The sequence below is a fragment of the Sugiyamaella lignohabitans genome, chromosome C (genome assembly GCF_001640025.1).
Source record: "Sugiyamaella lignohabitans strain CBS 10342 chromosome C, complete sequence".
Classification (NCBI taxonomy): domain Eukaryota; kingdom Fungi; phylum Ascomycota; class Dipodascomycetes; order Dipodascales; family Trichomonascaceae; genus Sugiyamaella; species Sugiyamaella lignohabitans.
The window spans coordinates 1,113,883-1,127,135 of NC_031671.1; the positions used below are offsets into that span (position 1 = coordinate 1,113,883).

The 13,253-nt window shown below is 47.9% G+C and overlaps 5 protein-coding genes across 5 annotated transcripts; 4 read left to right on the top strand and 1 right to left on the bottom strand.

Annotated features, from left to right (window-relative positions):
- Positions 1-727: 727 nt before the first annotated feature.
- On the top strand, positions 728-2,125 carry ARG4 (argininosuccinate lyase ARG4; the record flags this gene model as incomplete). The annotated part of the gene is made up of 1 exon (XM_018881097.1): positions 728-2,125. One exon carries the CDS (start codon positions 728-730, stop codon positions 2,123-2,125), a length of 1,398 nt encoding a protein of 465 aa, XP_018733721.1.
- A 1,071-nt stretch (positions 2,126-3,196) lies between these two features.
- Positions 3,197-5,020, top strand: MSS4 (1-phosphatidylinositol-4-phosphate 5-kinase; the record flags this gene model as incomplete). The annotated part of the gene is made up of 1 exon (XM_018881098.1): positions 3,197-5,020. The coding sequence occupies one exon, from the start codon at positions 3,197-3,199 to the stop codon at positions 5,018-5,020; it is 1,824 nt and encodes a 607-aa protein (XP_018733722.1).
- Positions 5,021-6,900: 1,880 nt separating this feature from the next.
- On the top strand, positions 6,901-7,980 carry AWJ20_4049 (uncharacterized protein; the record flags this gene model as incomplete). Its single annotated transcript, XM_018881099.1, has 1 exon — positions 6,901-7,980. The coding sequence occupies one exon, from the start codon at positions 6,901-6,903 to the stop codon at positions 7,978-7,980; it is 1,080 nt and encodes a 359-aa protein (XP_018733723.1).
- Positions 7,981-10,922: 2,942 nt separating this feature from the next.
- Positions 10,923-12,149, top strand: IME2 (protein kinase IME2; the record flags this gene model as incomplete). Its single annotated transcript, XM_018881101.1, has 1 exon — positions 10,923-12,149. One exon carries the CDS (start codon positions 10,923-10,925, stop codon positions 12,147-12,149), a length of 1,227 nt encoding a protein of 408 aa, XP_018733724.1.
- Positions 12,150-12,405: 256 nt separating this feature from the next.
- Positions 12,406-13,065, bottom strand: TEM1 (Ras family GTPase TEM1; the record flags this gene model as incomplete). Its single annotated transcript, XM_018881102.1, has 1 exon — positions 12,406-13,065. The coding sequence occupies one exon, from the start codon at positions 13,063-13,065 to the stop codon at positions 12,406-12,408; it is 660 nt and encodes a 219-aa protein (XP_018733725.1).
- Positions 13,066-13,253: the final 188 nt, after the last annotated feature.

Sequence of the window (13,253 nt, forward strand, 5' to 3'; positions counted from 1 at the left end):
GGTCCTCCGGAAACTGAACCAGCCTTCCCCAGTTCCATTGATCTCTCCACGATGATGAAAAATACAATCCGGTGTAATCAACCACTTACAATCACACCCAATATGGGCCACGACAGTTCTATAGCCATGGCGTGTGATCCGGTAAAACACCATGAAGTTCACGAAGTTCGAATATCTGTCGCCAGTACGGCTCATACAAATACCCCTTCTATACAGACATCCGACCGGCGGCAGCTCGGTCCGCGAAACAGTCTCCATCACCCAAAACATGGCCAATGGCCACTAAAAAACTCATCCAACGAGGCAATCGGTCCTGGAGGACCAATTTATACAGAAACAGGGGCTCTGGAGTCCACGTCTGGATCCCCTGTGTGCCTCCGGCGGCTGGGGCTCCGCCCCAGACCCCGTTGCTCCTGCTTCGCAGGAGAATACTCCGGGACCAAAACGTAACGACTCGAGCGAAGCGAGAGGAGCCACGGGGTCTGGGGCGGAGCCCCAGCCGCCGGAGGCAACAGTTCCCACGGAAATACGGCCCTGGACGTCTGGGTTAGGAGTGGACCCTGGAATTTTTCAGGGCTAGGATGTGTGAAAAAGATAAGCGATGGCAGGTGCGTGAGTCTTTAAAGATCGAGGAGCGAGAGATAGCGACGGATCGTAATATACAGCATCATCTGTGGACCAAGTTTAGTGTATACAGCGGTTGGAAAGTAGTTAAGGATAGTATAAAATGAGCAGCGAGCAACCAGCAGAGTTGAAATTGTGGGGTGGTCGTTTCACTGGCGGCACCGATCCTTTGATGGAGCTGTACAACGCTTCTTTGCCCTATGATAAGAAGATGTATGTTGCCGATTTGGAGGGCACTCGTGTTTATACTTCGGCTCTTCACAAGGTGGGCCTTCTTAACGATCACGAATTGTCTGAGATCCACCGAGGATTGAAGCTCGTAGAGGCTGAATGGGCTGAGGGAAAGTTTGTTGAGAAGCCTGGTGATGAGGATATCCATACTGCAAATGAGAGAAGATTGGGCGAGCTCATTGGCCGTGATATTTCTGGTAAGGTTCACACTGGTCGTTCTCGTAATGACCAGGTCGCTACTGATATGAGATTGTATGTTCGTGAAGAACTTGCCAAGATCCGTGCTATTTTGGTGGGTCTTATCAAGGTGTTTGTTTCTCGTGCTGAGAAGGAGATGGACATTCTCATGCCTGGTTACACTCATTTGCAAAGAGCTCAACCCATTCGTTGGTCGCACTGGTTGAGTTCTCATGCCACATATTTGGCCAATGATTTAGAACGTCTTGACCAGGTCATCAAACGGGTCAACAGATCGCCTCTTGGAGCCGGTGCTTTGGCTGGTCACCCTTACGGAGTTGACCGTGAGTACATTGCCGACAACCTGGGTTTCGAGTCTGTTATTGGAAACTCTTTGACTGCTGTTGCTGATAGAGATTTCGTTGTCGAGACCTTGTTCTGGGGTTCTTTGGTGTTGAACCATTTGTCGAAGTTCTCTGAGGATCTGATCATTTACTCGACTGCTGAGTTTGGTTTTATCAAGCTTGCCGACGCTTACTCTACTGGATCCAGTTTGATGCCTCAAAAGAAGAACCCCGACAGTTTGGAGCTTCTTCGTGGTAAGAGTGGTCGTGTGTTTGGTCAATTGGCTGGATTCATGATGTCACTCAAGGCTACCCCCTCAACCTATAACAAGGACTTGCAAGAAGACAAGGAGCCCTTGTTCGACTGTCTGACCACTGTCAGCCACTCACTCTCCATTGCTACCGGCGTCATCTCCACTTTATCTGTTGACGCTGCTAAAATGAGAGCTGCTCTGACCATGGACATGCTCGCCACCGACTTGGCTGACTACCTTGTCCGCAAGGGCGTCCCCTTCAGAGAGACCCACCACATTTCTGGCGAGGCTGTTGCCACTTCCGAAAAGCTCGGACTTTCAGGCATCGACCAACTCACTCTCGAGCAGTACAAGCAAATCGACGCTCGTTTCGATGCCGACGTCGTCAATGTCTTCAACTTCGAGACCTCTGTCGAGCGTCGTACTGCCACCGGTGGTACTGCCAAGTCCGCAGTTCTCGCTCAACTCAAGAACATCGCATCTTCTCTTAACTAACCTCTCACGCTAAATATATTAATTCTACTCGTACTGGGATTGTGCCTCCGGCGGCTGGGGCTCCGCCCCAGACCCCGCTAGCTCCTCTCGCTGCGCTCGAGTCGTACGTCGGGGGTCCAGTGAAACCTGCGTCCCTTACCGTTTGAGTTCTTGAGGGGAGCACGAGCTAGTGGGTTTGAGAGAAAGCCCTAGTGTCGGAGGCTCGCTCAGGATCAGGCAAATATGATTATCCCAGTGACAGTGATAGTGTCAGTCTCACCATTAGCTCAATTGCCCCATTGAAGTTGGTAGAAACTGCTGTTGTGTACTGTACAACGATCTTAGGGCTCAAAAACCTGCTAAACAACTTAAGGTTTGAGCTAAACCTTCACTCTCGGATTCTCCCAAGCATGGCGCTTTTTACGCTCCCAGCTGCAAGCCACAGGTAGCCGGCGGGTCAGCCCAGCGTAACGAGCGAAGCGAGCTACGGGGTCTGGGGCGGAGCCCCAGCCGCCGGAGGCCGCCTGGCCACCCCATTGCCCCCGAACCCGCATGCATACCCCGGAGCTGCCAGCCCATTATCTTGCATATGGGGCGGATCGGCTTGGCAGCGATGAGATATACCCCCGACATTGCCGTACGGAGTAAATTTCGATTTAGAGGGAACTAACTTGTACTGTTATAATTAGATGCAAACCAGGCTATTGAACTCTAAATACAGCTGAACACTTGATATCTCGGCTGCTCCAGTGTTCAGATACTTCAATTAGATTGCTGCTGGTCTCCAGCGGTTGCCCAGCGGGTGTGGATACTCCCAGCCTGCAGGTTGCAGGCTGCAGGCTGCAGCCCACAGAGTCCGTGAACCAAGATTATGTGGTCGGTGCAGACATCAACATAATCTTTAGAGCCCCGTGTATATATATGAAAGGAAATCCGCTGCAATGGTCTTTTTTCTTCTCTTCTTCTTTTTTTCTCCTCAGAATAAAACTACAGCTGTTCTTACGCTTTATTTTTGTTCTGTGAATTTTTAACCAGCGCTTTCAACACTAATTTTCTACTACTGTTTTACTGTTGCCCATTTTAATTGATAAAATGGGTGCATTTTTCTTTACCAACGGTGATTATTGTCCTTCTAATGGAACACACAAGGTCCCTCGTCGTCCTGTTTTGAGTGACGTCCATTGCGGTGTCTCTGTTCCCAAGTATGGTGCTTGTGCACAACTAGAGAGCCGTCGTCCTGCCAGACGTTCTGCTTTTGCTTATCACAAGGTTTTGATCCTTGAATGTTCCCCCGATGACTCTGGTGTCTCGGTTGGATCTGATGAGACCCTCAATGAACCCACCATTTGGAAACCCGTTGATATTGTTTCTGAACAAGCTTATTGTGAAGAGTCGAGTAACATTAGCTCTGCTCCCATTGACAATGATGATGACAACTCCTCTGAGTGGTCTTTTGAGACTGGAGACGAGGCTGCCTTTACCACCCGCCAAATTGAAACTGCCTGGTCCGAGGAAGACACCGAGGCAACCTGGTATGCTCCTGCTGCCTCTTGGGCTCTATCTGGTTTCCCTATTGAAATTTATGAGAATGACTCTACTCCTGAGTCCCATGGCGAAGTTACATTGGTTGAGTTGCCTTTGGAGACCCCTCGCAGCGATTTGGCTGAATCTGAGGAAATCACTCCTGCCAAGGTGGCTGAGACTCCTTGCGCTATTGCTGACATCCCTACTAGCAATCCCTCTATTGACAGCCTCGTTGCTGAGATTATTGCCGTTGCAACCTTGTACAAGAACTTGCCACAATTGATTGTTTCTGGTGGCCTTCAAGCTGACTCAGAGTTCGAGCTTCCCAAGACAGCTCCATTGGCTCTATCTAAGCCCATTGCTCAAACTCCCTCTGACGATTTGGTCATTGAGGAAGTTGACAAGTCTAAAACACCATTGTTGTTGACAAGAGCCAAGGCAAAGCTGACTTCTTTTACTGGTCACGCTTCCCCTATTACGAAATCCACTCTCATGTTTAATGGGATTCAAACTGCCGTCTATGCTACTCCCCTTAGTAGCCATGAGAACCTCACTATGGAGAACAAGAAATACAGACTTGATGGTGGTGCCATTATTAAGGCCTATTCGCCTATTATTTATCAGAGCATCCGCACCCTTTGCGGAATTGACTGTCATGAGTTTTTGAACTCGTTTGTTTTACAGTCTGACTTGACCAAGACTAAATCTCCCGGCAAATCTGGATCCGATTTCTTGTTTACACCTGATGGCAAGTACATTATTAAGACCATCAAACGCAAAGAGCACAACGTCATTGCTAATGCGGAATTTTTGGCCGACTACTACAATCATGTCAAGGCCCACCCCAGTTCTCAGCTCCCTTTCTATCTTGGAAACTACACCCTTGTTGCTGGTGGAAAGAAGACTCACTTTGTCATTATGAAGAATTTGCTTCAGAAGGAAACTCAATTGATTTACGACCTCAAGGGATCTACCCATGACCGACGTGCTGGAGCTAGAAAAGACAATCGTGGTCGTGTAGTGTTCAAGGATCTTGACTGGACTGACAAAGATGAGGCTATCTCCATGAGTCAAGAGGACCGAGACAAGTTAATGGTTCAAGTCTCGAAGGATGTCGATTTCTTGAAGCGACACAACATCATGGATTATTCATTGTTGGTAGGACTTCAGAGTGACACTCGTACTTGTCAACAACAACCTGTCATTGGTATGATTGATACCCTTTGCCCCTTTAGTTGGCGCAAGAAAGCGGAGACCATTTCCAAATCACTAATCTTTGGAAGCTCCGCTATTGACGTTGTTCACCCTTCGAAGTATGGAGCGAGATTCCTCAATTTCGTTCAATCTGCGGTGGTCCCTGGACCGGGCAGATCAGTGTCTACTCGTTGTTAAGTTCTCCTTTCATGATGTGCGATTACCTGGTCAGTCTAGCTTGATTCTAGGCTTTTATTATTGCCTTGTTTGCCATTCCTATTTCTCGAGAGACCAATACTGGTAAAGGCTATTAGTTCATGGTGAGACTATCTTGTTATTTGATAGTTGACAAATGGATTCAAATTGATCTTCAGAGGCTCCCTTGTCATGGTTTCACATTTGGTACTCCTCCCTTCGGATTAGCGATCTTCAGTTGGCGGCATCCCGAGTCCCAACCGAAAAGCGCTGCTATTCATTGGTTTCTGGTCTCAAGTCTCACTACTCGCTCATTGTCCCTTGTTGTTCACTTCATCTGTCGCCTCGCACACCGCGAGTAGACGACGATTTAGACAGTTCGACTACGGTAGATCTGGCTCCTTGCCAGTCTACTCCTGGACATTCTTGAATCCTTCCAATTGCGGCGCTTCCTTAGCGACATTTTGGAATTGGATTTCAAGGCTTACAATTTCTATGGACGGACGATGAGCATTCCGGACTTGAGACCCTGACCAATGGAATTTTAGCAGTACCATCCTACCATGACATGGCATCTGGGACTCACTTCACAGCTCTAATAGGATTCCCGGTATTGATGGAAGTATCCCTCGCCTCCTACAGTTTGGCAAGCACGTATTCACGGACAGGAGCTAGACTGGCCAATAGTAACTGCATCACTGATTGATTGAACTTCACGACCACTCTTTTTACTATTATTGTCTTTTGCATTGTCTCTTGTACCTAATAATAATATTATTATTGTAATACTTATTACTATTGATGCTCTTCCAGAGATTGGGATTTATTTGTGAAATGCTTACTCTAGAAGGACATGGGTACTGTGCACCTTTATCACTGAATAGGTAGTTGGCGCAAAAGCCATCACTATCCAAAAGGGACAAGCTTGGACCTGTGGTGATTTATATCAGGACTATCAGCTGATATTGCCCACTCATAGATTAATGGCTTTGGATGGAATAGTTTGAGAAGGGCTTCAATAAACTTGTTTCATATATTGAGGAAACGCTATAAGCAACAAGTAATAAAACCTATCAGCAGCTGTGGAGAAACATCTAGAAAATCCTTCACATGATATACACTGTGTGTTTAGCCTCTTAGGACTACCCCATATAGCAGGAAATATGACGAAATAAGGTCTCTCCATCTAGCAACTCGAGTGTAGCGAGAGAAACCAGGGGGTTTGGGGGGAAGCCCCAGTCGCCGGAGGCAGAAAGTTCAAACGTGCGAACTCCGGTAGCCGGTAGTTCTGTGAATTTCTCATAATGGAATAATTACATAGGATGGTATGCGATGCCTATTCGAGAGATAGAATGCTAGGAATCCGGACGGGTGTTGAGAAATTGAGGGCCTGGTAGCTCGGATACGGAGGTTGGTTCAGGTGATCACAGTGGACGGGTCAGATGCTTCGACTTCACGAGAATCACTGTGGTAGTGGAAAGCAGGCTCATTTCAACAAAGCATGAATAAATGGCGTCTACTGAAGTGAACAGAAGTTCGTGGCCCCCGCAAGTAAAGTCGTGATTATAAGAGTTGGATTCTGCAGTTCCCCATGCAGGGACCGGATACACGGATCCCTAGTTGGAAACTGCTTTCACCCTAAATCGCTCGCGAAGCGAACACAACGGGGTCTGGGGCAGCGCCCCAGCCGCCGGAGGCATCGCACTTCCCACCCAGTCAATTCTTAAACCCTCTTAAGAATGTATCACATCATAGTAGGGTCCGATAACAGATTTCCAGTGTATGCATGGCGATACCGATAGCGGCTAAATGGCTAGGAGTGCCGATCATCGACTGATATATTGGGCGGGCTGGCGGGAAAGAGAGTCGACAACTTCTCAAAAATGGTTGATACGACAAAGGTTCAAGTTTTGCTGGTAGGTTCTGGTGGTGTAGGCACCATTGCTTCACTGGCATTGGAACAGTCGCACCAGGTCGAGGTGACTTCGGTTATCAGGAGTGATTACGACATTGTAGTAGAGAAGGGGTTCACTATCGAGTCGATTGATTATGGTAATTTAACAGGCTGGAGACCAACCCGGGTGGTTAAAACTGTTCAGGAGGCTGTTAATGTTGCCAATGGCCGACCTTATGATTATATTGTCGTTTGTACCAAGGTATTACCTGAAATTTTTAAGACCGAGGATCTGATAAGACCCGCTGTACAGGATGCAAAGACCATCATTGTCTTGATTCAAAATGGAATTGACATTGAAAAATCAGTATCTGAGGCATTTCCTGCTAATGTTGTGCTATCGGGAGTATCAATGATTGGATCCACCAATTATGGTGGTAAAATTGTGCAGTTTGAACACGATAAGCTGGGAGTCGGCTATTATAGCTCTGAGACCACTGATAGTAAACACAGTAAGGATCAACTTGAGGCAGAGGCCAAGAAGTTTGTTGATCTTTATTCTGTGGCCTGTAAAAACTGTACCTATTATCCAGACTTGAAACGAGCCCGCTGGAGAAAACTGGTATACAATTCTACGATCAACACCATCTGTGCACTTACCCAAGTCGACACTGGTCGGGCATATCTTTCTCAGCTGGATCATGCACTTATCTACCCAGCCATGGCCGAAATCATAACGATTGCCGAGACAGCACTAGGAGAACCACTTGATAAGGGCATTGATAAGATCATGCTCGAATCGGACGACGGGTTCTACTATAAACCATCAATGCAGGTGGACGTTGATAAGGGCAATCCTATTGAAGTAGAGGCAATTCTAGGAAACCCTCTACGAACTGCCAAAGAGTTGAATATCAAGACTCCCGTGCTCACTGTCGTATATAACCTGCTGCGTGCTCTCCAGTTCCGACTCATGGAGTCTCGCGGATACATCACCGTCCCCGAAAACCCTTCTAGAAAGGTCAGTGCTCCTCTCCTCGAGCCTACCACACTTCCAATAGAACCTTGACTGCTAGGAAATAGATTGTTAGATAATATGCGATCTCACTGGGGTCGGGACTGCCTCCGGCGGCTGGGGCGCTGCCCCAGACCCCGTTGTGCTCGCTTCGCGAGCATTATTGGGGACAACGGTTGCTACCTAAATAAATATTATTCGAAACTATGGGCACTACAGCAACAACAGAAAAATCAAGGGAAAAAAAAGATAAAACAAGGACTAAACGGAACATTGACTCCAATGCCATTCCACAACGCGGAGCTAAAATCACCTCCCAACACAAAAGAATATGCAGATTGCACCAAATCCGCTGTCAGGATTCATCACTGAGCAGCAAATCCGGTCTATTGTCACCACCACCAGCCGGCGGACTTAGATCTCGTTCCAGCTGGTCTCTACCGTCTGGCGCACCCTTTTAGAGTACTGACTACGGTGGTCTCTGTAAAGATTAGCCGCTTCTACATTGGCAGGACTCGAAGTGTTCGGGTCATTCAAAAGACTACACATGTTAGTTCAACCACTCTTCCCACACGGTCCCATCCACTCCTGCGAAGCAGGAGCCACGGGGTCTGGGGCGGAGCCCCAGCCGCCGGAGGCATCACCTCCCCTTCTCAACACTTACCTTTGAATCGATGTAAGGATGGCAGCAACGTCATATGTAGGACTCCATCTGTTTTGAAGGATATCGAGACAGAGCTCACCCGAAGCGTAGACGTTAGGGTGGAACATTTCCGACACAAATCGTACGGCAGGGGGTTTGTTAGGGTATTGCTCGTCGAACTGCAGCACCAGTCTGAAAGTGCCGTCCTCAAATGGAGTATCAGTGGGGCCGATGATGACAGCGTTCCACGTCATGACATTATCTGTGACGGGTGAGGCAGACACTCCGCCAGGGGGTCCTGTTGCATGCGCTAAACATGTTAGTCAGTATTTTGCCTCATCTCGGATTTTACCTCTTCCACAAATATTAAGCAGATACCAGTATCCCATAGTAGTAAGATCTAGATCCGGTCAACTGATCCACCATCACTATGGTATGGCATTGCCACAGTCCATAACCACAGCGGTAATACCTGTGCCGCAGCCGATCCACAACATAGATCCAGACCTGCTTAGATAACACCGAGTATCCAGTACCGAGCTTGGCTACCCAGTTCCTATCTGACGATAACCTGGCACTTCGACAGATAGATCACTTTAGCAAATGAGCAGTAGAAGTATACGACAACTACTCTGCTTACGGCATACTGCCAAATATTGATCTGGCTGATCAGGGGCTTTAGTCATCTTGGTAATAGTTTTCGCTGGTGGAACGGCATTACCCTAGTCTACTGAAGCTGCTAATAACCATCTCAGTTCATACATACCTTGAAATCCCGCATCAATCTTCTACGAGCACTGGTAGACATTTTGAAGACACTTATAAGCTGTAATCACCTGAAGAAATACAAGGAACAATCTGGAAACACTAAACAGAAAAACGGTCTGTGTTGTCGTACAATAACGAGGATCTAAAATGCAAATCACCAGTTCAAAAGGCAAATATCACCAGAGATCAAATCAAATTTTCTTCCCGGCTCAAGAGAAACGTCGTGAGGTAAAGCTGTGGTGGTCCCAAACCAACAACGATCCTACGGACTTATATTCATCAACCGACTCCAACCCTAATACCACCTCCGAGACGGCATGGACCGCATCTGTGGCAAACTGCCGACGGCGCGCCACCAACATCTCCTTCCGGGTCACGCGACCCGGCTGTGACATCCGGGAACGACTGGGTTCACTGGTTTGGGCTGGATGGGGACTGGATTTAGGGGTCGGGGCTTGGCTCCGCCGGCTGGGGCTCCGCCCCAGACCCCATGGCTCCTCTCGCTTCGCTCGAGTCGGGCGTGTGGGCTAGGACTTCGCTGCTCGTCTCGCTACGCTCGACTCGAGAGGGCCATATAAGCCACCAATAGCCCCGAAGCTCTCCTGCGAAGCTAGAGCTACGGAGCCTGGGTCATAGCCCTAGACCCAGTAAACAGACCTTCCCGTCAGGGTTGTCCGCGGCCCTCCGAGACCTTGGCTGCGAGGGCCGTTAGAGGGATAACCGGTAGTAGGGAGTGGAAAGCAAAAGTATTAAAAGGATTGAGTGGATTTCAGTAAAAAAAAGAGGGATTTGAGCTCGGGCTCAGGGGCTGTTTCTGCACATGCAGAACCGGCTGTTATCTCATCTCATGCAGTAGATCCCCCGCAATGGACCCCACCAGGATAGCCGTACTGTTTACACCCCCGTTTGCGGGTTGTTTTCAGCTTTTCTGGCTGGGTGGGTTGCTTTCTCTTTTGTTTACTAGATCTGTATTACCAGGTATCGGTTCGGTTATTGTAAACAAGTGTATTTGTGCCACCATTGGGTCCTGACATAAGAGGAGGAACAAGAAGAAGAAGAAGAAGAAGAAGAAGAAGAAGAAGAAGAAGAGACCGTTAACTCAAGACTTGTGAAGAGCGAACAGCTGTAGCAATGCCACGGAACAAGTTGGTTACTGTCGGTGAGACAATTGTGGGACAGTCATGTATCTACAAGCTGGAATGTGAAATAGGTACTGGTGCCTGGAGCGTGGTTCATCAGGGTTCCTGTCAACCTCCGTTATATGCACAAGAGGTAGACACCACTATAGGAGGCAATAAAGCTGAGAGCTCCTTTTGTGTAAGTAAGCAGACAAAGGAAGCGTATCACAAAAGAAATATTACCGTAGAAATACGTAGGAGACTTCTGGGCTAACTGGTTATAGGTCGCAATAAAGTCTGTGGCGTGTCCTGAGCCTGAAGAAGGGTATGACTCTAATATGGGGTATTGGCCACTCGAGCACATGAGAAGCTTGCGAGAGTATAAATTGATTGAGAAAGTCCCCAAACACAATAATCTCATTGGATTTCACGAGATTATATGCTGTAATAAAGCTATTCACTTTGTAATGGACTGCATGGACGGAACTTTACAAGACTTCATATTGTCGCAAGATGGTATTCCTCCTGATCCAAGTATCTATCAAAATATCCTCAAGCAAGTTCTCAAAGGGCTAGACCATATTCATTCTCATCAGTTTATTCACAGAGATATCAAACCTGAAAATATTCTTATTACTGGAGACATCAGTGGACCAAATCTAGTGGTCAAGGTTGCAGACTTCAATCTTAGCAAGGACTTGTCAGATGGTCCAGATGACGCTTTTACTAGCTACATTGGAACAAGATGGTACCGGGCCCCAGAGGTGTTGATTAAGTGTGAGAGATATAGCACCGCTATAGACATTTGGGCGTTTGCTGCTGTGGCATACGAAATGGCAACTTGCTGTGTGTTATTTGAAGGCCGTGATCAGATTCACCAACTAAAGCTACAGGTTCAGCTATTAGGGGCTCCAGGACCCAATTCCGTTTGTGGAGAGTTCCAGCCATTAACTAATTTTCTTGAAGAAATGAGCAATGATGCGTATAATGAGATAATTGAGGTTTGTGACTACCTCAACTTCGAGCCGGAATATTTACGTCTATTTTCAGGCGATGATTTCTGGCAGCAGCTGTCGGATGAATGCCGGGGAGATATAGGTAGTACTGTCTTTGGGAGAAAAGAAAAAAGAGCTGATGATGAAAACGATCCTGAAAACCAGATTTCAAGTTTCAACAGCTTTTCGGGATTAAACCGTTTCTGTACCATCAATCATGGCGGAAAACTTGTGCCATCGTACACAGGACTTTCTGACTTCAACAAACTGCTTCTTCCAATTCTCAGGTGGGATCCATCCACCAGGCCCACAGCAGGACAGCTATTGTGCCACCCCATTCTCGCTGATGAGTATGACCATACCGCAGGTCCTCTAACGGCCGTACCACCTCTAGTCCTCGAGAGAACAGACACAGCAGAATCCGATGACGAAGACCAAGACGACGACTACAACATCCAAGCCCCGAATATGATTAACCGCCCTCCTCTGAGTCTGGCAGAACCGAACAACGCTCCACACCCCCAACCCTCCAACAGCAAGAACAAAACATCAGCGCCATTCAACCCCAGATTAGCTCAAATAGCGGCTGCACCAAACGAAAACAGCGAGGAGCCCTTCGACGACAACCACCCATCGCACATCCTCTCACCCAATCACTTATATAACTACTGGGCCAGTCCCTACTCATTCCACTACTAAACACGGGTTATATTTATATTAGAGTAGCGGCAATGCCTCCGGCGGCTGGGGCTCCGCCCCAGACCCCGTAGCTCCTGCTTCGCAGGAGAGACAGGGACCGTCGACGCAACGACTCGAGCGCAGCGAGAGGAGCCACGGGGTCTGGGGCGGAGCCCCAGCCGCCGGAGGCAACGCCCCCAGAAAACGAAAGGTGGATCATGCATTAAGTTAAGTTCGTACAGAGGTCGGGCCAAAAGGAGTGCCGGCAGCGACTGGTCTAGGACCATTGTTGGTATATGAGGAGAGGTTCGCCAGTTTCGGTGTATTCGTTCATGTTGAGTTTGAGCTGGAACGCTTTAGAGAGAACGATCTTAAAGATTTTCTGCACATTGATCATTTCTTTTGTGGAGCAGAACACCAGACTGGCTTTCATGGCCTTGGCGAACTTCTTGGCTTGGCGAGAGATCTCTTCCTGGTCGGCGTCTGGCATCTCAGCAAACGCGTCGAACTTGGTGCCCACTAAAAAGGGGATGGCGGTTTTATTGAACCCGCGTGCCTGGCGGTACCATTCCTTGATCGAGTTGAGTGTGGACTTACGGGTCAGATCGAACATGAACAAAATGGCAACCGCATCATTAGACACTAGAGGCAGCATATTGACAAACTCACGCTGTCCTCCCAAGTCCCAGATAGAAAATTTGATCTCTGTATTGCGGATATTGACTGATTTCTCCATAAAATTCACACCCAGAGTCTGAATATAGTCCTCGTCAAATGAGCCCTCAACATAACGAACCATCAGAGAAGTTTTGCCAATTTGTGCATCTCCAATCATGCCAACTTTCAGCGACACCGAGTTTTTCTGTGGCACTGCCAGATCTATAGGCTCGGATCCAGATGCACCGGTTGAGCCATGCGATGGTTGTGACGTACTCATGATCTATAAATCTATGTTTGATTCAACCAAGTAATGAATCTGTTACAGGTGGTGTCCACACGTTTTGGTGATACCGATCCCCTGATATTATGGAACTCTCACTCTTTTCTCAGTGTATTCCTGGCAGACATGCAACAGAAACTCAACGGTGATTTCTGTTGTGTCCTAGATCCGGTTTGTTCTGTTTT